Source organism: Leptonotus elevatus, chromosome 13, assembly GCF_054856555.1.
Source record: "Leptonotus elevatus isolate MCC_2025b chromosome 13, RoL_Lele_1.0, whole genome shotgun sequence".
In the NCBI taxonomy this organism is placed as follows: Eukaryota; Metazoa; Chordata; class Actinopteri; order Syngnathiformes; family Syngnathidae; genus Leptonotus; species Leptonotus elevatus.
The window spans coordinates 4596406-4621128 of NC_141251.1; the positions used below are offsets into that span (position 1 = coordinate 4596406).

General features: G+C 39.4%; 2 protein-coding genes across 3 annotated transcripts in view; both read left to right on the top strand.

Moving 5' to 3' along the window:
* LOC147163546 (receptor-type tyrosine-protein phosphatase epsilon-like) overlaps positions 1-9162 on the top strand; it is a 59131-nt gene extending 49969 nt beyond the window's left edge. Inside the window, exons 18-26 of the mRNA XM_086093892.1 lie at positions 1376-1511; positions 1678-1827; positions 3254-3347; positions 3689-3765; positions 3913-4047; positions 4194-4319; positions 5154-5305; positions 7796-7931; positions 8054-9162. Of these exons, the coding sequence (XP_085950018.1) occupies positions 1376-1511; positions 1678-1827; positions 3254-3347; positions 3689-3765; positions 3913-4047; positions 4194-4319; positions 5154-5305; positions 7796-7931; positions 8054-8128 (1081 nt within the window). The 3' untranslated portion in view covers positions 8129-9162. The remainder of the gene's footprint in view (positions 1-1375; positions 1512-1677; positions 1828-3253; positions 3348-3688; positions 3766-3912; positions 4048-4193; positions 4320-5153; positions 5306-7795; positions 7932-8053) is intronic.
* Positions 9163-11396: 2234 nt separating this feature from the next.
* gnrh3 (gonadotropin-releasing hormone 3) lies at positions 11397-20774 on the top strand. 2 transcript variants are annotated; one of them, XM_086093896.1, is made up of 3 exons: positions 11397-11813; positions 12400-12480; positions 20235-20774. In XM_086093896.1, the coding sequence occupies exons 1-3, from the start codon at positions 11676-11678 to the stop codon at positions 20340-20342; spliced, it is 327 nt and encodes a 108-aa protein (XP_085950022.1). In that variant the 5' UTR covers positions 11397-11675; the 3' UTR covers positions 20343-20774. The 2 variants fall into 2 exon arrangements, with proteins under 2 accessions (XP_085950022.1, XP_085950023.1); XM_086093897.1 differs by lacking the exon at positions 20235-20774 and adding an exon at positions 12782-12838.
* The last annotated feature ends 3949 nt before the right edge of the window (positions 20775-24723 follow it).

Here is a 24723-nt window from a genome sequence, read left to right on the forward strand (position 1 = left end):
TCTGGATTTTTACACCTTTTACAGGAAATGGAAGAAAATTGTGAGATTGTTGGCAGCTTTAACAGCTTCCAGTCTTGTGGGAAAAGATTTCGGGGTCACTTTTGACCGTTTGTGTGTGCCAGAATTCACACTAAAATTCATCATCATGTAAATTCTCAACCGTAAGTGTTTTTTTTCTTCTTTTATTCAAGAATCAAGCTGTATTTTTTTTTTTTAGAACTGCTGCTTGCGTTTATGTCATTTGTTTGGCACTTGACTGTATATTAATAAAACAGGGCGTCGTTTAGAGAGTGCAAAATGGGGACATTGATATTATATATTATATACTGTATATTTAGCAGAGATTAACCATATGATGTTAAGCATTCGCTTTTTGAACAGTTGTGTACAGCCACTGGCCAGCGACAGACGCCTCGCTTTGGTCCACACTCGTACGATCAAAAATTTAAGTTAATTTGTTAAAATGTAAATATTTACTTGTACAATTATGTTTCCAGAATTATTATTTACACGTTCATACATTTTTGTATAAGTATCTAAGTTGATGTGTCGAATCTGCTGCTCTCCGTCATTCACTTGCATTTACCTAAAGTATGCTAGCATCTGATTGGTTAGTTTTTAGTCAGCTGATAGGGGATCAGGAAGTGTTGTTGCTCTAGCTGCCATGTATGACGAGTAAAGTTTAAATTAAGAATGAATCAGTCTCTATCATGCCTTTTCATTTTATAAACCGTGTCCCATTAACCACCAACGAATCCTTACATCAGACTATAGCTATGCTACGTATATTTCTCGTAAGTTTTTTTTCTCGCAAATCTCCCACTTTATAAAGTCGCAAATTTGCCACTTTATAAAGTGGCAGATTTACGAGGTTTTTTTTCTCAGAATATTGCCCCCGCCTTCTAAAAATAAATATATATATACGTCGGAAACTTTAAATTAACGCAATATTAACGTGCTAATTTTGACAACCCTAGGACCATCACACACAAAAAAAAGTTGGCAACTCTTTACCGCACACAACATAATTGAGCACTGCACATCTACTGAAACACAATGAAAAACTGCGACCCTATGTCAGGTTTTGAAGCTCCACATACAATATACTGTAGGGATGCCTTCAGGATATCTTTACCATTTTTTTTCCTCAAAATCTTCTTTTTTTTTCTCTTTTTTTCACATTCATCTTTAGTGTTTTACTACTTTGAAATAGTTTGAAGAAGTGGAAACTGTCCATATGAAATCTATTGGTGACCCAAGACCTTTGTACAGTATTGCATGTGTTGTTTTTGTGCGAAGTGATGGTTTTTTTTTTCCACCCGTCTTACAAGATGTCTGACAAGTGTTGTCTCCTTGTGTGTGTACGTGTGTATAGCGCCGGCGTGGGGAGGACGGGCACGTTCATTGTCATTGACAGCATGATCGACATGATGCACATGGAGCAGAGGGTGGACGTCTTCGGCTTTGTGAGCAGAATACGAGAGCAGCGCTGTCAACTCATCCAGACCGATGTAAGCTTTGACCCTTCCTGACCTGCTGTGCCTTGCCGACTGACAGTTGTTGTGGCGCAAGGCAAACAAAACAAACAAACAAACAAAAAAGACAGCAAAACAAACTGTCAGTGATACTTGATGAGGAAGGGTGGGGAAAAAAAAATCCCTTTGTGCCCTTCCACAGATGCAGTACTCCTTCATCTACCAGGCCCTGTTGGAGTACTACCTGTACGGAGACACGGAGCTGGACGTGTGCTCTCTGGAGGGACATCTGCACGGGCTTCACAACACCAGGGCCCCCCACGACAGACTGGGCCTGGAGGAGGAGTTCCGGGTACGCCGAGAGAGAGAGAGAGAGAGAGCGTTTGAGACATTTCAGTAATGAATCGTCCCAACATGGCGGTATTTTTCCTGAGATCTGGCCCAGGGTGGCGCTCTGAGCGGCGGCGGCATTAATAACAACGCTTTATAAGGTGCCTCCATCTGCCATGCAGAATTAACGGGAGCTCGGTGGCAAGTTTTCATTTTTTCCTCATAGCTCTCTCCCCCCCTCCTCTCTGCTGATTAGAACTTTGTTGTTGCTGTTGTTTACTTGAGGCAGTAAATGTTTTAGCACTTTTCAAATACACTCTGGGGTCACAACATTGGGTACGCCTGAGCGATGAACAGTATTTAAACATTGATAGACAAACATGTAACAGAAGATAATTATAGTGGAGAAAAGAAAAAGTTGAAATATAAAAGTTTGTTCATTCTCCACCACACTTTACATAGGAAGAAGTAAAAAAATGCAAAAACTAAATTCGCACTTTTCAAAGACATTCAAAGCAAAGACAAAGTAACAGATGTTAATTATTTTCACTCATGTACCTTTTGAGTTGAAGAGCCACGTTTGATATTTAATATAAACAGATGGGCCAGATCGTTTATAAGGCAATATGTGCTTAGTGATAGAACAAGATTTCATAATAAACCATGTTAATACGCTGGCGTCGGGCCGAAACTTCCTTGTTCACAATTTGGAAGGTTTAATGTTTGCTCTCAAATCTAGATTGTTGGTCAGTCCACACATGGTGTCCTCTTTGATGATGCAATGTTAAACTTCAATATTTTTCAAGTACAATGAATACCTTTAAAAACTATTTTTTTCACTTGCTGTCGACTGAAGGATGACATCACTTGTGCTGAGGAAGTAGGTCACGACCAATCATGGCTCAGTTTGCTGACCACACCCAGAAAACAGGTGAGCCATGATTGGTCGTTACCTACTTCCTCAGTACAAGTGATGTCATCTTCAGTCGACAGCAAATGAAAACATTTTTTTTTTTTAAAGGTATTAATTGATTAATTATCAAATTAATTCTGGACAAAATATTAACTTTTCACTGCTGAAAATGGCTCAATGAGTCAAGTATTTCTTTAATCATTCAACAAATATGATGTTTTGGGAGTCTCTTGAAACCTCTTGAAAATAAATGTTTGCTTGTTTTATTTTATTTACACTTTCAGTGATTCACACAAGTGTGGTTGAAGTAGTTCTACTGGTACACGGGCGCCCACTAGTGGTACACAAATGAATCACTGCCTAAGTGTAGTTCAGTTGTATTGAACTTTTACAATCAAAGCATTTATTCAGGTACAATTGTTATTTGACCTTAATGTGCAATGCGTCTTAATTGAGTCATTACTTACTATTACTACATTTTGCATATCAATCTCATATTCAATCTTCCCGCCTTTTTTGCCCTCCTCCCCATCAGAAGCTGACCAACGTGCGCATAATGAAGGAGAACATGAGAATGGGGAACCTCCCAGCCAACATGAAGAAGAACCGCGTACTTCAGATCATCCCGTGTAAGGAATACTTTGATTCTTTAAGAATAATTGGATGTTCCATAATTAATCAATATCGGATTGAACTGAAGTGAATCGAATCAGAAAAATTTTAATCGAATCAAACTGAACTCTTGTGACTCATAGTCGAATCGATTGAGGAAATTAGAATTGATACCTTGAACAGGATTCACAAATAAAGGCCGAGATCACTTCACAATCACAATTTTCATTGAATCTCTGATCTGTATTATCTATAAAATACATCTGAGTTCTCTCGCTGTTTTGGACCCAAGTGACACTTTTCCTCTTCTTCCTACTTTTATTGGCTTGAAAAAGTTCTCCTTTTTTCCCTGGCACAGATGATTTCAACCGAGTCATACTTTCAGTGAAACGAGGGCAGGAGTTCACCGACTACATCAATGCCTCCTTTATTGACGTAAGCACACACAACCACCCCCACCCCCTCGCCGCCGCCGCAACCTCCTCTATAGATTTTCCCATAGAAGTATAAATATAAAGCTCATCGGCTCCTTCTGAAACGATGCAAAACATCATTCCCCGAGTGTTGCGCTGTGCCCTCCAGGGCTACAGGCAGAAGGACTATTTCATTGCAACCCAGGCCCCCCTGTCTCACACGGCGGAGGACTTCTGGAGGATGGTGTGGGAGTGGAGGTGCCACTCGATCGTTATGCTCACTGAACTAAAGGAGAGGGAGCAGGTGCAGCACGCCGCATGCTTTCTACTATCTTATTGCAACACGTTTCCCTGCATTTTGTGCTTTTTTTTTTCTTCTTCTTCTTCTTCTTTTTTCTCCCCTCCCCGTCGTCTCATGTTGTAAAGTACATGTCAAATCTTTGCCAACAGGAAAAGTGTTTCCAGTATTGGCCATCAGAGGGCAGTGTGACATTTGGAGACTACACAGTGGAGCTGAGTGGAGACTCACAGGGTGAAACCTTCACTCTCAAGGACTTGGTGCTCACCTGCAGAACAGTACGTTGCACAACCAACCACATGAGTAAACATTTTCTTGAGTTAATATCAGATAATATTATAGCTGAACAATCTAGTTAAGGGAGATTTTTTTTTCCATAGTCTACATTTGCTACCTTAAGTGTTCTCTTCAGCGCATTTGACATTTTTCAAGTGTTTGTGACAATATGGAAGCACGTTGTATTTGTAGTTGCGACATTTGACTTAAAGTTCACAGGGCAAGGGTTCGATTTTTGGTTCATGTTTTTCATTAGTACGCCAGCTTTCTCACACATTCTAGAAACATGCATTGCAAAAATTACCTGTAAAAAAAAAACTCATATTTTTTGTAAAAGTTCAAACAATCATCGGAAATGTGTTGTTGTTGTTTTTTTTTGCCATTTTGTTAGAGCTGGGCACGTCTTTCTAAATCCATTCCGAGCAATTGCTATAGTAAAATTATTTTGGATAGTTTGGTGTAAGGCAGTGATTCTCAAAGTAACTTCTAAGTACAGTATAATGCATTTGAATTTAATCTTTAAATATTTAAGTACACTAACTTTTATTTGCAATGCATTTTAGTTTAACCATGTTTTTTATATTTAGGTACAGTGTTAATGTTCGTTCAAGGTTCTAATTTTATAATTTATCTCTCAATTTACTTCATAAGCATTCCACATGCAGTCAAATGTTAGCATTCAGCTATTAGCATTCAACTTTCAGTATTCCCACAAAATTTCTCCAGAATGCTTTTATAAAGGATAATATTATCGAATGGTGTTTTGCATGCAAGTATAATGTATCGTCCTTTTTACTATGGAATTGTGAAACAGTATCTCATCCGTGCACTGCCAGGAGAACCAGTCTCAACACGTCCGTCATTTCCACTTCCACGGATGGCCCGAGATCGGCATACCAGCGGAGGGCCGAGGGATGATCGACATCATCGCCTCGGTGCAAAGGCAGCAGCAGCAGTCAGGGAACCGCCCCATCGTCGTGCACTGCAGGTGAGGCCAAGATTGCCCAGGAACGTTTTTAGTTGAATTGTGGGTGACATTGGAAGGAGTTTTTCCTTCTAAACGATCCATTTTTCTTTTGGAGAACGTCTGTTACAAGAAAGTCGCCGTGTTGCCTCAGTGGAGCCGCTGTTCTTATGCCTAAACCACTTATGTGATCCTTTATAAAGACTTCTCAGTGGATGCTTTGATCAGAACCTAGCTTCAGGTGAAGTGATTCTAAAGCGGCGACGGCCCGGTGGGATCGATCCAATCCACCCATTCGCAGTCAATTAAAACCTCTCAAAGTGAAATATCCTCTGACTCCCCACTATGATTAATCTGATAAGATGAGCTAACGACAGGAAATGGTGTCATCACTCCGCTCTTTGCCTTCATCACCGCTTGTCTAAGAGGGGCTTTTTAAAGCCCCCCCACCTCCTCATCCCGCCGCCTCCCGGGAACGGGGCTAACCCTCGGCGATCCCCCGGCGTCTCGCCGTACTCGTCCAAATTGCACATCACTCCGGCGCGCGCTCCCTCGCCGTCCCGCTATCACGGGTAAACATCGGCTCAGTCAAACACTCAGCTTCCACGCTGATTAGTGTTAGCGTTTGGATTAGCCTCTCCTTAAGTGCAGGGTGGAAGGGGGGTGGGGATTATTAGCACCATTAGCCCACGCAGAGGTCACCTTTTCTCTCGCCGAACAATGCATTCAAATGGATGAAAAGCATACATGCTCAGGGATAAGGCGCCATATTTGGTAACTTAAGTGGGTGTTTAAAATGGACCCTAAGCACCTCACGATGATACAACAAAATGGTGCAAAAAGTACCAAACGGCTCTTGTCTAGTCTACTTTTACCCATGGCTATATTTATATAGAGCAACAATGTTCTTTTTTTGAACATCCAGTGACCAGTATGAGAGTATGTAAGAGCGATACACAAACCACACATTTGTTGATCCAATTTAAGATTAAACAGAGAATTGTTGACAAAAATGCTCCAAGTGGTAACACACGTTTGAATTAAGTTAATCCAAATTGAATATATTAAGTTTAATAAACTCATAATTAATTAAACTTAATCTATTCATATATTAAGTTTAATATACTCATAATTAATTAAACTTAATATATTCACGTTGGATTGACTAAATTAACTTGATATATTCAGCAATTCTCTTTTTAGAGTGTAGTACCAAATTTAACATACTTCACCATTCGCACCTTAGACCTTGTAACATTACGAGTCACATGACACTGAGGAGAGAAAATGGACTAATTAAGCCCAGTTTGGACATTTTCACTTGGGGGTGTGTTCACTTTTGTTGCCGGCAGTTCAAACGCTGATCGTTGTGTGTTGAGTTATTTTGTGGGGACGGAATATTTTTGGACATTAAGTACTCATTGTCTCAATAAAGAGGTCGTCTACTGCTCTTTTCATCGTCTGAGAAGACGCTGCAAGGTTTTACTGACCCTTAAAGTCTGAAAAAAGTTTTATGTTGAAGATCAGTTGCATCCAACTATGTTTCTGTCAAAACACTTATCTCAGGGGGGAAAGAAAGCCCAGAAGCTTCCAAAAATGAGTTTGAAAAAAACAACCATGTTTGGACAGCTTCTTCAAAAAGGAGAACAGGCCCCAAAAAATGAGAAAGAAGAAGAGTGGACACCTTCCAAGAAAAAGAAGAGTTTTTAAAAGATAATATCGACAGTCCGACATGCTTCGAACCGTTCTGCGTAGCATGTTGCAACCGGCTCGCAAATGAGCCGATAAAGTCGTCAAAACTGCCTCGGCACTTGAAACCCAAGCATCCGGCATTAAGAGACAAGCCTTTGGAGTTTTTTTAAAGGAAAAAAGATTACCCCAATGGGACCGGCTCGTTGAAGAGAAAAATCACACTAATTACATCAACAACATTCAGCGGAACGGTGACTTATACATTTAACAGGCGTGTGCATCTCTCCAATAAAAGACAATTTGATACGTATCTCAATACATGGAGTGCGATGCTATTCAAGGACGGTTCGGTCCAATTATAACAATTGGATTCGGTTTAAAGAAAGTTATTAAAAAAACTTTATTCAAATTCAGTTAATAGTTTTTAGAGCGGATTTGTTATTTTTTATTTTTTTGAAAATGCCTCATTTTAGTTTAGTTTTTAGTCGTTTTAGTATTCGTTTGTGTTTTAAAATTGTATGTTTGAGTGCAAGATTATAAAAAAAAATTTAAGTCACAAAATATTGTGGAATATGTCTTCCCATGGATATGGTCCAAAAAAAGGTTGGGGACCACTGGACTACGATGCGCTTACATCTGCTTAAAGTAATTTTTTTTCTCCTTTTTTTTTTTTTTTTTTTAAGTGAGACATTGACCAATATGCATTTCTAACACCAACAATTCCATTCAGTGGATAATTTCAACTTGTGAGGTGAAATGGGAGTCTCAAAGGCACCGTACAGTGATGACATTGACTGCATTATACGAGTCTTGATCTTTCAGTGCCGGTGCGGGTCGAACGGGGACCTTCATCGCCCTCAGCAACATTCTGGAACGCGTGAAAGCGGAAGGCCTGCTGGACGTCTTCCAGACCGTCAAGAGTTTACGCATGCAGCGGCCGCATATGGTGCAGACCGTGGTAATGTTTGCATATGAGACAAAAAAAACAACAAATCCTGCTCGTGCAGTTTGCGCCGCGCATGTTAACACACGGCGTCTTAACGCCGTGTTGATTTTTTATTTTTTTGGTTTGTTTTCCAGGAGCAGTACGACTTCTGCTACCGAGTGGTGCAGGATTTTGTCGACATCTTCTCAGACTACGCCAACTTTAAATAACGTACCCCTTTTCAATGTCTGCTTTTCAATTAACTTATGCAATTGACTCTTTTTTTTTTTTTTGTGGGGTTGGATGAATGTACATTTTCTAAAGTTTTACATTTTGTATCATACTGTAATATAAGCAAACATATCTGTCCTTTTGCGGAAGTCTTTTGGGATTAAATTTTACTTGAAAATATTTGCTTAGAGATAATGTACATACAGTGGTGCCTTGAGATACTAGTGACCCCACTTATGAGGAAACAGAGAATTTCACATTGTGTATTTAAAACAACCACATGGCCATTGCCTTACAGTCTCTTAGCTTAATGCTAAGGCTAATGCATAATGGAAAACTCCATACACCGGCTAGCAAACAGCACCTAAGTGGCTGTATTCAACTGATTTGAACACAGACAATATAATAGAACTCACAGGCATATATTCTTTATCCTCTGCCAGAAGCTACTAATATCACTGCAGTTTACTGAGTCACAGTAGTTACAAAATGCTTACTTGTTTGTGTCTTTTGCATGACCATATTATACTTGCCCCTGGTGGCCAAGATGTGCACAATAGACGGAGCCTCATGTAATGAATCACGATGCTCCAATTATTCATTCTAATTGATTATGGTTATACAGTATGTTTTTTTTTTATTAACTACAATATTATAGCGTGCTATTGTCCTATAAAACATTTTTTGGTTACAATCATGGTCACGTAAAAAAAAAACTCGGATCTCAAGGCACCTCTGTGTGCAGGTGTAGCTCAGTAAATTTGAATATTGTAGAAAATTCAGTTCAAAAAGGAAAACTCTTACATATTAATTTAAAAATACAGAAAATACTTTTTAGAAGCGCAATTTTTACATAATTAAAAAAATGATTGCGACTGTTTTATGATATATAAATATATAAACTCAAAAATGTTGTAAGATTATTTTTGGGGGGGATGATATTCAAATTGATTGATCCGCACCTGTATTTGTCAGTATTGAATTGCTCACTTCCTACCTAAAATGCATCCATAATGAAAATCATTCTGAACTATTTCTGCTTGGCTCTCTATTAACCACAATGCCTTTTCTTGACGCACGCATGTATATTTTCTCTTTGCTGCAAACACATTGCAATGTGTTTAAAGAGTCAAAATTCAAAAAGTCCCAATAAGGACCTTTTTTTTTTTAATGTCAAATAGTGTAACGTGCATTCGATTCTGTCGGTAAAAGTCTTCACTTGGTCTGGTATGAATAAGTTAGCAGCCGCTGTCTGTTGTCGTTTGATTCAACGTGGCCAACTTTCTTCTCTTGCCCTTGGCCATGTTACTTAGTGCTTGGGTGCCTGACACTGCAAAATGCCATTAACCCATATTGAAAATAATGTCTAATCACGTCGAGAAAAACATGTCATTCATACGTGTTTTTTTTCCTCCGGCTGCCAAGTATCATGTTCCGCTTTTTTTCTTTTTAACATGCTTGCCATTTCCTCGGCATGCATGTTTGATTAGAGTCCCTGAAAAACACTTCTAATCGTGAAATATTTGTCACCGAGTGACACGGTGTTTAGTTTTTAACGACAACCAGAAGACATTTTGAGCTTTTATTGCTTTTAAATCAGAAGTTTAATAGTTAAGCAACCATGTAGTATGTATGATGTTGTTGCTGAATAATTTAGTGACTATTATTTATGACGGATGTGCTTGATAACGGACAAATAAGGGTTTTGCGCTTAGGAAATATCTTAGCTGCATTTTTCCACGTTTTGACAATAATCGCAAGTAGTTTAGTTTTACACTGAACAAAAATATAAATGCAACACTTTTGGTTTGCTCCCATTTTTAAATCTAACACTTTTTCTGTGTGTAAATGTCCATTTCTCTTAACTCATTTGCTCCCAAAAAATGTATAAATATGTTCTATTTTAAATATTGACAGTGTCCCAAAGACGTATTTATACGTTTTCTCTGTGTGTGTGTGTGTGTGTGTGTGTGTGTGTGTGTGTGTGTTTATGCTAGAGCATACAAAATGCTTTGACGCAGCCTCAGAACTGAAGAGAATGCATGAAGCAATTGTAGTTATTACAAAAACGGCTAGCAGGTGGCAGCAGAGTATAAGAGATCAACCAGGGCCATGTTACAAAAAGATTTAAACAGATTTGTGAATACTAATAAAACTTAGCTATATTCTAATGCTAATTCTTGCGAAACAAAAACAGACAGAAATGTACTTTTTTCCTAATGAAAGGAGAGACTCTAATCTTTGTTTTGGTAGGTTCCATGTTTTTATAGCAATAGAACACAAATTTCAACAGTAAAACAGCTGGGAGCGAAGGGGGTTGCTTCGGTGAAAATGGCTGGGAGTGAATGAGTTAAATACATTCTCTAATCTGTCTAAATTTTAGTGGGCACTTCTCTTTTGCCGATATAATCCATCCACCTCACAGGTGTGGCATACCAAGATGCTCATTAGAAAGTGTTGTGGGGAAAAAAATATGTATTTTTTTGTTTATTCTCTTGGAAATGGGTCAGAAAATTTGACATAAAGACTTGCAGTATCTCAAAGGTTGGACATGTTTTGTACACAAACGAGAACCATTGATAGTTTGTTGAGAGTGCATTAAGCGGCCCATCCCTGGTCTAGACTAATACTACTACTGTCTACTTTCCTTATATGTAATCCAAAAGGAGTTCACTTGTCACAAAAACATGTACTTTGGTGATCAAAAATGCATAATAAGGTTGATCAGCATCTTTGTATGCCACACCTGCGAGATGGATGGATTCTTTCGGCAAAGGAGAAGTGCTCACTAACACAGATTTGAGAGTAGGTGTGTACATAAAAAACAAAATTGTTTATATATTTTTCCCGTATCTAATGAATGAAATAGGGAATGCTGAGCCTTTCTGCATAATAAAAAAAATGTAACAGTCTATTTTTGCAATAGCAAGATTCCTGCTTACATTTAACGCGTAGTAAGCTCGGAATAACTTTTTATGTTGGTAAGTCATTTTGTGTGTCGTGGTCGTCACGAAGCTTTATTCCAGTGCTTTAGTTTGAAGTCAACATAATTGTAATCGCTTTGAGGCCTTGTAAGCTGCTCCAAACTAAAAAGTGGCTTCCATGGAACTTTCTGCCTTTTTGGAGTCTCTTGTACAAAGTTGATTCTAATAAATAATACATGGGAGAGAAATGTTTGCGCTGTTTGTCTTGTTCCCAACAGGTGCACACACACACACGCACACACACACACACACACACACACACACACACACACACACACACACACACACACATATATATTGCAGGTCTCATGCCGCTTCAATCCTCACGGCGACGACGTCCTCGAGCACTTAGGCGCTTCCATTAGCGGCATCGGGTGCACCATTAGCGCGTGAATGTGTCACACCTGCAGAGAAGGGGATTATAACCTGACACCTATAAAATAAAAGCTTCTTTCTTGACGCACCACATGCTAACAAGGCTAATACAGAGGTGAGTGGCTTTGGTGCGCTCGGTATTGCAACCATTGCTGATGATGTGACGTTGTTGACTGTTTTCACGCAGATGGAGGCCAGTTGCAAAGCGGTGGTGCACGTGTTGTTGTTGGCCTTGCTGCTGCAGGCGGCCTCGGGCCAGCACTGGTCGTACGGGTGGCTGCCAGGCGGGAAGAGAAGTGTGGGGGAACTGGAGGCCACCATAAGGGTGAGTGGAACACGCCACTTTGTATTTTTTTTTGTTGAATTTTCTGTATTTTATTATGAATCTTAAATCCATTGCTTTAATTTTATTTATTTACCGCTCATTTAAGGATTTTTTTCAAATGAAAATATGTATTGTATTTGTTGTTTGTTTGTTTGTTTGTTTTTTAAATAAAGGAGGATAAGATGATGGGAAAATGGATGGGTGGATATTCTTGAATAAATTTGAATAAAAAAAAAATTGTTACATTTTATTTTAGCATCAATTTTTTTTCTTTTCTTGTTTTGGGGTATTTTTCTTTGTTAATTTTTACATGTTTTCATTTATTTTATGAAATCTTATGTTTTTCTTGTTTTTCTTCTTGTAATTAATTTCAACTTGGTATTTTTATTTTTATTTTGTTCTTTTTTTTTTGTTCTTTGTAATTATTATTTTCTAATATTTTTTTTCTTTTATTATTTCATTATTTGTTCTATTTGACTAAATGTTTGTGTATATACATATAATGTTATTTTGTTTATTTTTTTTGTTCTGTTTTGTTCATACTGAGCTTGAAATGTTGTCTCCTTGCCTCTTGCATTGCACTTAGATGATGGGTACCGGGGGCGTGGTGTCTCTTCCCGAAGAGGCGAGTGCCCAAACCCATGAGAGACGTCGACCATACAATGTAGTAAGTGTTTATTATACATAATTGATGGCGGATGTCTCCCTCAATTGTGCAATATTAATGTACACCACAGCATAGTTGCATCGCTGTACTCCTCGAGCAGCTGCGACACCATACAAAATGCTCAATTACCTTGTTTTTTAAATGTCATTTTTCCTTGTCTCTTTTTTGTGCATGGTTAAATATATGCGTAGCTTCCCCCCCCCCCCCAACATTGACTTCCGCTTCTGCAAATATGCTCTGTTTGAAGTGCTTACGACAAATTAAATGAAATATTAAAGAGGTCTCATTCCAATCTCTGCAGATGGATGATGATGATTCGCATCATTTTGAGCGAAAGAAAAGGTTCTCTTATAAATGAAAAGAGAGAAAAAGAGACAATTTACATGATTATCTACCGCAGTGATGGATCCCCCCCCGAGGGCAACACATTTATTGCCCCAGTGGCATTGATAGGCATGTCTGTGGCATTCAAACCATGTGAAATTGTAATAAACTCTTTTTGAAGCCTCATCAACTTATTTATTCAATTTCACTCGCGAAAGCGAGGCCTGACTGTCATGTGTTCATTGCGACTGTGTAATCAAAAGAAGGGGGGGAAAAAAAACAACCTTTGACACCTCTTAAGTGGACGAAATTGCCTTTTTTTTTTTTTTTTTTTGTCAAGCGGCCGACAAGCATGACGAATCCGTGACGGCGGCGATGCTAGCGTGACAGCAGCTGCTGATTAAGACAATTTATCACAAATCAGTGACATCACTCCACGTGTTACACTTGGACACATTCCCTTGTCATTCACGCCATATGATCTCTGTGCCAAAGTTAAAACGCGTTTAGTGGAACAATTCGCTTCTTGGCAGAATGTAGCAGGTTTTCGCACAAAAAAAAGAATTGTAAATGGTAGAAAAGGAATTTATTTTGGGGGCTTTTATAAATACAATCATATCTGTTTTCTACCGTCACATAACCAAACCCAGACAACAGGCGAATATGGTAAATCGTAAATATTCACTTTTTACTGCTGTAAATGGCTAAATGAGTTAAGTATCCCTTTAATGTTATAAGAATGGATACAAATAATGTTTCGAGAAGTCGTAGCAATTTTAGCAGGGCAGTCGGGATATTTCCGTAAAGTTGTACGTAACAAGCACAAATAAAGTTGTAATTCCAAACATTATGGAAGTGAAGACGTAATGTTATAAGGATGAAAACGTAATATTACGGGGAGAAAAGTTGAGTTACTCTACCTGCGTGCATAACTGCTCACCCCTACCCTCTCTCTGCTGGACCCAACTAACTCATTGACTCCCAGCCATTTTCACTGAAGCAATCCCTTTCGCTCCCGGCTGTTTTACTGGATTTTGACGGATTTTGCAAGGCCCACAGAATATTGTGTTTTATTGCTATAAAAACATGGTAGCTCCCAAAACAAAGATAGGAGTCTCCATTTTCCATCAGGAAAAAAAGTGTATTTGTATCTGTTTCCGTTTTGCAGCAATTAGCATTAGAATATAGCTAAGTTTCATCATTATTCACAAATCTATTTAAAACAGTAAGGCAAAGAGCTGGTTGCAACATGGCCCTGGTTGATTTCTTATACTCTGCTGCCACTTGCTGGACGTTTTCTGTAATAACTACCATTGCTTCAAGCGTTCTCTAAAATTCAGAGGCTGCATCATAGCCTTCTGTATGCGCTAGCAAAAAACAAACAAACAACGTATAAATACGTCTTTGGGACACTGGTAATATTTAAAATAGAACATATCTTTACGGTTTTGGGAGCAAATGAGTTTACTCCAGAGGCGGCAGCGGTTATCGAACACTTTTTTTAAAACTACGGTAAACCGTCAAACCGGTAATCTAGGGATTAAGTAAAAAAAATATATATGCGTAGGTATGTGAATCGCAAATTAGCATGCAAACGCTGTTTTTTGCTGAGTTTGTCTACCATCATGCTCATGATGCCAGCAGACGACAGAGTTTCCATTTGATTTTCGACCAAGATCCCGTGTTGAACTATTGGTCAAACTCCCCTCGACGGCTCTTTTATAAACCAAGCGTAACTTCCCCCAATCCCCTTTTCCCTTAACCCCTCCCGCGGCCCCCGACGAGCAAATTGCCGGGCTTCATTACAAAAAGGTGGAATTTTCATATCGGGAGAGGAAGCGTATCAGCAGGGGGGCATGCGTTTTCAAGAGAACTCATTCGGCGGCTAAAAACCCCCACAGACGGAGCGGAGCCCCCGCGCTAATCGTGCGGTGCACGAGGGGGCCGCCATTCTTTGTCGTAAGGCACACCGATGAACTCGCGACGCTACTGGGAAAAGTCGACGTTATGGAGGGAAAAGAAGAAGCCAGAGGAATTAAGACACTTTCCATTGCACTTCCACGAACAATGCGTTTGCTCTTTCGTTACGTATTCGACCGGCTTTTCATATTCGTGCTGTGATTTGCATAGAAACTTCTTTGACAAAGTTAGCGCAGAAAATTCTGTCCATAGCTTTTCCATTCAGGTTCACAATAAGACTTTTCGAAAGGTAATTAAAAAAAATCCAACTTTCTTTATTTTTTTGCTGATTGCAATTTGCCGCACGTATGAGAGGTTAATTCCTGTTTACAGATAAGCCCGACATTCTTTTCAAGGTTCTGTTTAATTGCACGTAGCGACAGGACGCAAACAAAAACCTGCCGCTATCTGTTTTTCCAAATTGGATTTAACCTCACTTTCTCCTTCGCCCGGACCCCCCTGGTGGATATTCACTTTGTTTACCTCAAATTAAACTTCATATTGTTTACAGCCTGGCGGTCCCTGAACATTTTACAGCGTTTTAGGCCCGCCTTTTCTTTATTTATTTTTTCTAATGATTGTAGGGTTGGGATTCATTTGAATGTTCCCCCTCATCTGCATGAAAATTATATAATTAACTTTTGATTAACCAGCTCAGTTGAGTTGGTCCCCCCCCCCTCCCCTTCCCCCCCCAAAGCACACTGGTGAATACTACCCAGCGCATTTTAATGACTGTTTTCCAATTGAGCGGGCGACCTTTTTCATCAAAGAGCCACAACTGGGGCCAAAAAACGGCGGCAGGGAATAATCGCGGCGAAGACAATGGCGGGCTAGCGTGTCATCCTTAAATATAACAACAAAGCGCGAGGTGGCGGCAAGCCAAACGCGCCGGGCTTGCCCCCATTGTTCGCCCGCGCCGAGGTCACGTCCATTGGCGGACGGCGATGGAAAAGGGACCAGGAAGCGGAGAATGGCCCATTGTTGCGTGTCCTTGCTCAAAGGGAATTCCGTTTATGAAGGGCGAGGCGTACATTTTTTTAATTTTAGTGCTGTTTGCCACGTTTAAAGTTGGGATTTTTTTCCCTTATCGTTCTTTTCGTTATTCTATAAATTACAACTTTTTTTCTTGTGTTTTTTACTACAACGTTTCTATTCAATACAAAAATTGCAGACAGTTTTTTTTTTTTTTTTTTGTCTAATTGGTCCAACAGGTTCAGCAATTAACTCTAAGTAAGTGATACTGTGTCCACAGCTATTCATGGGAGAAAGGGACTGGACCTGCTCATGAATAGAAATAAATCTGCGTGGAATTTACTCCCATTATAGAGTTACTGGATTTTTTAAATAATTAAATTAAATAACCATCCAATGATAATTTTTTTCACAAAAAGAGGTTGGGGTTCCTCCACAATCGGCCAAAAAATGCAACAACAAAATTTTTAATAAAAAACAAAAATAAATAACATTTTAAAAAGCAAATAGGTTAATGCAGGAGCCGGAACACAACTCTAATTGTAGCATATTTGAAATGGCAACTTAATTATTTGGTTGCCAAATGGCAAGTTTTCATATCGTAATATAACTGACTTTTCGTATATTTATTTTTTATTTTTTTATGCCAATCTTCACAGGATTTTTCTTTTATTTATTCTATGCGTTATTCTTCTAAAGTTACAGATTTTTTTTCTTTCTTATTTCTTTGCCATAGTTGTTTGCACTAATTTGCCAACAGATGCCAAAACATAGCAAGTTTTCACATAGCAAGATTCCAACTTTATTCTCGTTAACGGGCAGGGCATTTATTTTTTAACTTAATTTGACTTGATTTATTTATTTGTGCTTTTGGACGCATTTGCCTCATCCAAGGCCACATTAGCCAAGCTGTCAATCAACTCGGCATCCTCTCATCTGCCTAACCTACTTTCCAACGGGTCATATTGCAAAGTTTTATTGAAGCGCGGCGCGTAATAAAGTCATTTTCCAGGTGCTTGTTGTGGCTCCCGTTACGGACGGAATGATAATTTTCCCCTGGAGGGGTCGAGCCCGCCGCATATCAATGGCGGCGGGGTGTGGGTCTTACTACATTCCCTCAGGCTACTCACATCGTCGAAGGCAAAGTCATCTTCTGAGAGCCTCTCAAATGTCGCGGAGGTCTTCAAGAGACTTGAGAAGGTGCTACTGTACTTCTTGCAACTTGTTGTTAGAGGGGGGAATTTTAATTGCATGAAAAAAAAAAAATGAAAAAAAAAAAGTTGAGCTACTACTTTGTCAAGTCCCCGCCATTCTGTGTGTTACCACATGGTGTCACTCTTGAGCTTTTCATGCCAAGCGGCAGCCTCCTCATCCATTCCATCACTTGCAGCAAACATGATGGCACCACACACCATCGCCAACCCCTCCCAAATCTAACAAAGACTTCAATCAATCACCTAAAGAGTCATATTGCTGCTACTAGAATTTGTATTTGGTACATTTTGGTGATCAGAAAAAGGCATCATCAAGTATTTGAGTGAAGTTTTTCGGCGTGTACAGTAAGGCAGGCCTTGCTGCTTCTGCTTCTTCTTGGGGCTGGCAGGGAAGCTTCCTGTTGTGCGCGGCTTTGATCGAGAAAGAACAGCGTTAAAGCGGCGGGGAAAGGAGGAGGTGTTAAATATGAATGAATACAGCTGTGTTTTGATGGATACGTCTCAAAAGTTATGCGAGTCGAGCTCGCTAAAGGGCCCGGAAGTGTGTTTGTGTTCTGGAAATGGGCTCTTCTTCTTCTTCTTCTTCTCATTCTCATCGTCACACATGCAGTTTGTTAGAGATGGAGCCGTCGTCGACTTCACGGAATAATGACACCATTTCCTTCCGTTTGGTCTTTGAACAAGCCACAAATGCCGAGTATCTACAGTATGTATTATTTTTCAAGGCGACGCAAGCCATCATCTTCCATTGGTGGCCATGTAGGCTTTGTCGCCGGTTTAAGTCTACGGTTGCGTCGCCTTCAGGGAGCCGGGGTTCATTTTTTGAAGTCGGAAGTCGATATTGTGGCGTAAAAATTCCCAGCGGGATGGAGGGGAAACTATCAGAAAATGCACAAATCTGGCAGTTTTAGAGTCGTGTTAAAAGCAAAGATAAGAAAAAAATATATTCAGTAGTGAACATGACACAAAATAAAAACACAAAAGCCTTTTTTGGACTCTTAAAGGCCACCATACGCGAGGCATAGTTTGACAGTTATAGAACTAGTAATCTTGTTTATTTTGATAAAACTTCCAAGTTAGAAGTCCATACTGTGGCTTTCATTGGTAGTTTTAGAGTCACGTTACGCTTTAATGAATAAAGATAATAAAAAGATGTGCAGATAAAATTTCAAAGGCAAATACATGTGAACGCAGTACATGTGGTGAGCCTGTGTTTATCATTCTGCCGGGAAAGCACAATTTTACCAAAACTTTTCTTGACCCTGAAAGCACGCCATACTCAGCGAGTAAACCTGGATCTTATGTAATTTCGAGAGACTGATTATTATTATTATTTTTCCATAATGTCCTTGGGGTCAATTTGACCCCATTCATCCATAGGGTAAAATGTGGTAAAAAAAATAATAGGACAACAGGAGGTACAATGGAACCTCAAAGTTGGAAGTAAAACATAACAATAATATATATTTTTTTAATCATCACATTTGAAACATTATTGTAAAAGTTCCTTCACAGCGTTACTGTCCTAAGAATCATCTACATCCCAATTTTTACGTTCCAAGTAAAGATAACTTGGGGCAAAAGCCTTTTTGGCCCTTCAAGGCCACCATACTTCTCATTTCATCACATATTCCAAAAAATAATAAATCACAAACACATTCAAGTTGACCAAAAGCCTTTTAAACCATTAAAGGCCACTCTACCTCTTAGTACCTAATGATATGCAAATTTGGCAATTTTAGAGCGAAACAAAAATAAATTCTGTAGTGACAAATCACTAACAAATTGAACTTTCCCGAAAGCCTTTTCAGTACCTGGTTAGCAACGAACAAATCTTGCTGTTTTAGAGCCAGATGAGCGCCATCTCAAGTAACATTTAATAAACAAAGCTAATTCAAAAAGAAATATATAAATTCAACTTTACCAAAAGTCTTCTACAAACTCTGAAAGGCCACCACCACCCTTCGACGGCAACAACGCACACAAATGTGTGTGTCAAATGAGCTTTACGCTTCTTTAATAAACAAAGACAATAAAAAAAAAAGTAATAAAAGCAGAAATATTAAGATGAAGGTTCCTTCACAGCGCTACCGTCTTAATAATCATCATTTAAAGACCCTCTCCGGTCATTTCGGAGCATATTAACTAGCACGCCGGCTTTGATTCGCAGCTAACGCCGAGCCTGTGAACGTTATTAGCCTGGCTAATGGGCGGCTTGGCCCGACGCGAGGGTCCGCCTCTGCTGGGAGGGCGGGCTCAGATCCTGTCAGAGAGGGGTCGCGGCTAGCCAACTGTAATCTTCAGGGTCCTCCACTCCCGCTGACCTCCATCTAACGACAGACCCTCCCTCCCCGCGATGCGGCCCGCCCGTGCCGCCGGCCGGCGCCGCGGTAAGCCCGTTTTTGGCTCACCCCTTCTCCGCCTCCCCTCGCGCAACGCCGCAACCCACGTTTGAGGCTCGTCCGGCCGGCCGCGGCGTGGTAGCGCGCGCCCCCACGCTATTGGCAATTAGCAGCGGCGGAAAGGCCCCGTTCGCGCTTTGCGAACGGCGAGCGGCATGCAATTAGCCGCAATAATGATAATGCGTTGTTGAGGGAACAAAGAAGCTAAAACAGACTGTCGGTGCGACGGGGAGCGGGGTGCTAATAGTAGGGGAGCGGCACATTTGAACAGACAGGAGGCCAAATCAGAAAAATGATCAAATGGACAAAGAATTACTTTATTTTTTTTTTGGTCCTCTCTAATTACCCGACACTTTCATGTGACAACCGACTGAGGGAGTTTTGAATTCAAGTCAACTCCGGTCAGCGGTCTTTGGGCCTCACACTGAGGTGAGCGCTTTTATTTCCTCAAAGAAGAAGAAAATACATGCAAGGAGATGGTCATGCGGCGTGGACGCCAACTTTTTATTCCGCCTTTTTTGATTAGACACAAATGTTTAGCCAATCTCTGATGTAGACTTTTGCATGACCAAATTTAACTAGAATGTCACGGTAGATGACTCGCGAGAGTGCAGACTTCCACCCAGGCTCAATATTATGAAAACTTTTTGGTATAAAGTGGCTTCTTGTCTCAACAAGACCTATTTATAAAAAAAAAAACATATTAGCAATTTGGACCAAAAAATACAGAAACATTTAGATTCAGGAAAAGTCAAATTAAGTCCATCTCTTTAGGTTCATACTAAAATTTGTCCCGAAAACACCAACCTCTAAAATGTCCTCAGTCCCTGTCCTGTGCTCCACGTCTCTATTGAGTTATATCAAAATCTACTTTGTCTCACAGGTGGGATTGGCGCCACGTAGCACAATTGCACTGCCTGGCTCACTACTCCTGTCCTGTCCCGTCCTGTCCAGTTTTCTACTCGCTATGCCCCTTCATTTTAGGATTTAGCACTTCCTTCCTAGTCTGCAGTACACTAGATAACATCCAACTCCTGGCCCTGACCCCTTCAAATGTTCCATTCAGTCCTGTCCTATTTTCTGCATCCTTTTGCCACGGTGTAAAAAATATCTGGCCCACTTTTCCTGTCCTGTTCCATCTCGATCTGTCCTATTTGCTACTCGTAAGGTCCCTTCCTCGCTGGCTCCCAAGACTTTCGCTAGAATACAAAACATGGCTGGCGACTCCTGTCCTGTGCTCCACATCTCTATTAAGTTATATGAAAATCTACTTTGTCTCACAGGTGGGATTGGCGCCATATATCACTGAACAACGATTGCACTGCCTGCCTCACTGCTCCTGTCCTGTTCCATCCTGTCCTGTTTTCTACTCGCTACGTCCCTTCCTCTCAAGGTGTTGCACTACCCTCCCAGTCTGCATATACAGTACACTAGATAACATCCAACTGCTGGCCCTGACCCTTTGACCTGTTTTATTCTGTCCTGTCCTATTTTCTGTATCCCTTTATCACAGGGTCAAATATGATATCTGGCCTGTTCTATCCTGGTCTGTCCTATTTGCTACTTGTAACGTGCCTTCCTCATCGGGTGTATCGCTGGCTCCCAAATCATTCGGTAAAATCCAAAACACGGCTGGCAACTCCTGTCCTGTGCTGTCCTGCCCTTTTTGCTATTTAACTTGATTAAAAACTTCCACAAATGTTTGACCATTATCGGAAGTGAACGTTTAAGTAATTTGCATGATTGTATACATTTTTTAAAAAGGAACGCGTCCTGTCCTAAGACATCCTGTTCTGTCTCACGTCCTTTCCACACAGGGTGTAGCACTGCCTTCCCAGTCCTAATATGTAATGTTGTTATTGTTTTTGTATTCTTTCCCCTCTGTGTGTCCCCTTTGAAACTATGTTCTGTCTGACTGCATTTCCAATAAATATCCATCTTAGAAAAACTGTTCCAACATCTAAAGGGATACAGATCCACCAAACTAATCCTTCTAACGGTATGTGTCCTATTTACTGTTTTACTGTGTCAACATGTCTGCTGTGAAAAAGGCCATTAAAACAACAAAGCTAGCGGTGGCCTATGAAAACGAATCGGGTAATATGCTGCTCGCAAACACAATCAACAGATTTTCACTTCTCGGACCTGTCGGTCTGTGCTGTCTTGGAGCATTCCGGTGCCGAGGAACTAGCTCGCTTCAAAATCAACCTCGTTAGTCTGATGGTATGATGTAGAGTGTAAAAATGATGTGGTGGAAGGCGCAAATGTGAATTTGTATTTATTTATTTATTGTTATTTGCAATTGACTGACCATGCTTAAATAACAAAATAAACTTTTGTAAGTGAGAAATCATGAACAACTTTTCTTTTTGATCATTTTAAGCTAGCTTACTCCTTGGTATGTGCTAGCAAATTAGCATGTGATTTATTTATTTATTTATTTTACATTACAAAAAACAGCGAGAGTTTGGAGTTTGGTTCCCCAAAAAATCTCCATGTAAGTAAATTCATGTCGTAGCATCTTGCAACGAGGCGGTAAAATCCGGTACGAAATGTATTTATTTAATAAATTTGTGCGTTAATTTCAAGTTCCTTTAGTACCGTAAATTTTTTAAACGTGTGATTAATGACCGCCCCTTACTTTAGAAAGCCTGGACTGGGGGACTTCCAGTCACAACACAGCAGACACGTCCACGTCAAAATTTAGCAGTAATAAATTTCATCATAATGCATATGTTTGTGAAGACTGGGGTCAAGTTGTATTTTACAATTTTTAAAATGTGCAAAATGTCACAAGTTACTTCATGTTAAAAATTAGATGACTCTCAATATGAAAAAGAAATGCACTGAGCTGTTACAAATGCAATTACGCCATCTAATGGCAGAAAAATAACCTCAACAAAAATATATTTTTTATTTTTTTATGAATTATTATGAAATGACTATCAATGACTAAAAGAGGCAGGCATATTTTTTATTAGTTTATTATTATTATTATAGTTTAATATAGTTTATCGTGACCATATTTTTTCCCACTTTTATGTTAAGAATATGAAACTTGGAAAAAGTTATTGTACGTTTAGAACAGATAAAATTTGCAATTAATCATGAGTTAACTATTGAAGTCATGCAATTAATTACGATTAAAAAATTTAATTGCCTGACACCCCTAATATATATATAACATGCTTTAAATTAGCATTTAGCCCACCTATATTCCACCACTTCAAAAATTATACTGGAAGCAATCCATTCTGAAGTTCCCGTAAGAAATATTGTCACGGTCATGTGACTCATCATTTACTCAATGGATATACGGACATAAATGTTAACTCATTCACTGCCATTGACGGCTATAGACGTCAAAAATTCGTTTTAACTATTTCTATGAGTTTAACATTTTTCCCACTTTTGTTAACAAGAGTATGAAAACCTAGAACATTTTTTTAATTGTACATTTAGAACAGATATAAAATTTGTGATTAATCGTGAGTTAACTAGTGAAGTCATGCGATTAAATATGATTTTTTTTAAATAATCGCCTGACACCCCTAATTTTTAATAATCTTTTCTTCTTTTTTTTAAAGAAAATAACATTTTAAATTTAAAATAAATAAAACTTAAACTTAAAAAGATTATTAAAAATTAGGGGTGTCAGGCGATTAATTTTTTTCGTCATTAATCGCATGAATTCACTAGTTAACTCACGATTAATCCCAAATTGTATCTGTTCTAAATGTACAATTATTTTTTTTTTTAGGTTTTTATACTCTGGTTAACAAAAGTGGAAAAAATGTTAAACTAACAGAAATAGTTCCAATGAATTTTTGCCGTCAATGGCAGTGAATGAGTTAATGTTTGACTTCACACACGAAGGCTGGAGCTGAGATTCAAACCGAAAATCTGTTAAATGGACGTGCGAACCACTAATGCACCGTGCTGGCAGAAAATGATAATAAAATGCATTATTAATAGTACATGTTTTTTTTTTTTCTTCTTCTTAGGCGTTCTCAAAGTCTCGGGAAACATAGTTGAAGAGTAAAAAGTACAAGGCGAGCGAGCCACAGCAGGCCAAGCAACACAAACTTTTCGCGTCAAGGTTGTGAGTGGACATGCATTCGGGAGAACATGTATCTGACTACTTTTTACTTCTGTACCGAGGAAAAAAACAAAAAACAAAAAACATTCCTGCACATGCAGAGGTTTACACAGGATAGTTTGTTGGGTGTTGTGTGCAAGGGAAAAAAAAAAAAAACGAGAAAAAAAACGAGCAAGCCGGTGTCCCCAGAGCAGCAGCCGACTTCACCTTGGCGGAGTAATGCTGTGATATTCTGTTTATTCTTCACTCACTTCATTTTACTCAGAGGAAATCCTCTGGAGATGGCTTATCTCGGAGCTGGAACAGGTGCACTCTAATTTACTCCTATTGCTTGGGGAGCCCAGGGGCCCCTGTAGAGAAGAAAGTAGCGATGTAGCGCACTCCAACTGTAGAGCACAAACAGCCGCAGAAAGAGCATTTAATCGAAAAGAAAGGAAAAACACACCGAGCGTGAGCTTTTTTTTTTTGGTTTTTGTTGCCAGTTTGGACGCCAGGAACAAAAAAAAATACGAGAGAGGAAGGAGCTGTCAATGACTTTCACTTTGATTGGGTTGATGTTGTTTACTTTGCGAAGGGGAAGGGTCGTGTTGCACTCGACAAAGCAGCAGATGACGTCGGGGAGCGCTTGTTTTATTACCGCCGCATAAGCAAACGCTTCCTTAAGGTTTTGGTTAGCAGAAGACGGTGCGATCGCTGGCACGCGGGCAATGTCAAACGTTCCCGGAGGCGGACATTTTGGAAGTTGAGCAACACATGTGGGGAAAACGTGCATCGAAAGTGAAATGGGAAGTCAAGTCCGAAAATGTCCTCGCGAACATCGCGTGGCCAAAACAGATGAGCCGTCGCGATTGGTCATTAACTGAGCCCTGAGCAACTGTGATGTCATTTTGACAACAAGTGGCAAAATGGCCGCCCCCTGAGGTGGATTAAAAACAGGTGGATTTTTGTGCTTAACTCATATTCTACAAACGTGCATTTAGACTTGTAAAATGACAATTTGGTAGAAAAAAAGGTTTAAAGTTCATCAGTGTGTTAACAAGCCTTTTTTCACAAAATATTATGACTGTGTTTTTAAAGACTTCTTTTTATAGTTATATTAGCTTTTAGTTCATCAACGATTTTACATTTACTGTTCTTGCAATGTGCAATTTTCCAACTTTTTTCTTTTTCAATTAAAAATTTATGTTTTTCCTTTTAATATCAGTATCACCATATTAAGTTTTTTATTATTACCTTTTTTTGTGTGTAAAATTATAGACTTTTCTTCTAACAT

Excerpts from the sequence above, each read along its gene's own strand:
- gnrh3 (XM_086093896.1), top strand. The coding sequence starts at position 11,676 with ATGGAGGCCAGTTGCAAAGCGGTGGTGCACGTGTTGTTGTTGGCCTTG. Across the intron at positions 11,814-12,399 it reads AACTGGAGGCCACCATAAGG|ATGATGGGTACCGGGGGCGT; the intron begins GTGAGTGGAACA and ends CATTGCACTTAG. Across the intron at positions 12,481-20,234 it reads GACGTCGACCATACAATGTA|GTGGGATTGGCGCCACGTAG; the intron begins GTAAGTGTTTAT and ends TTTGTCTCACAG.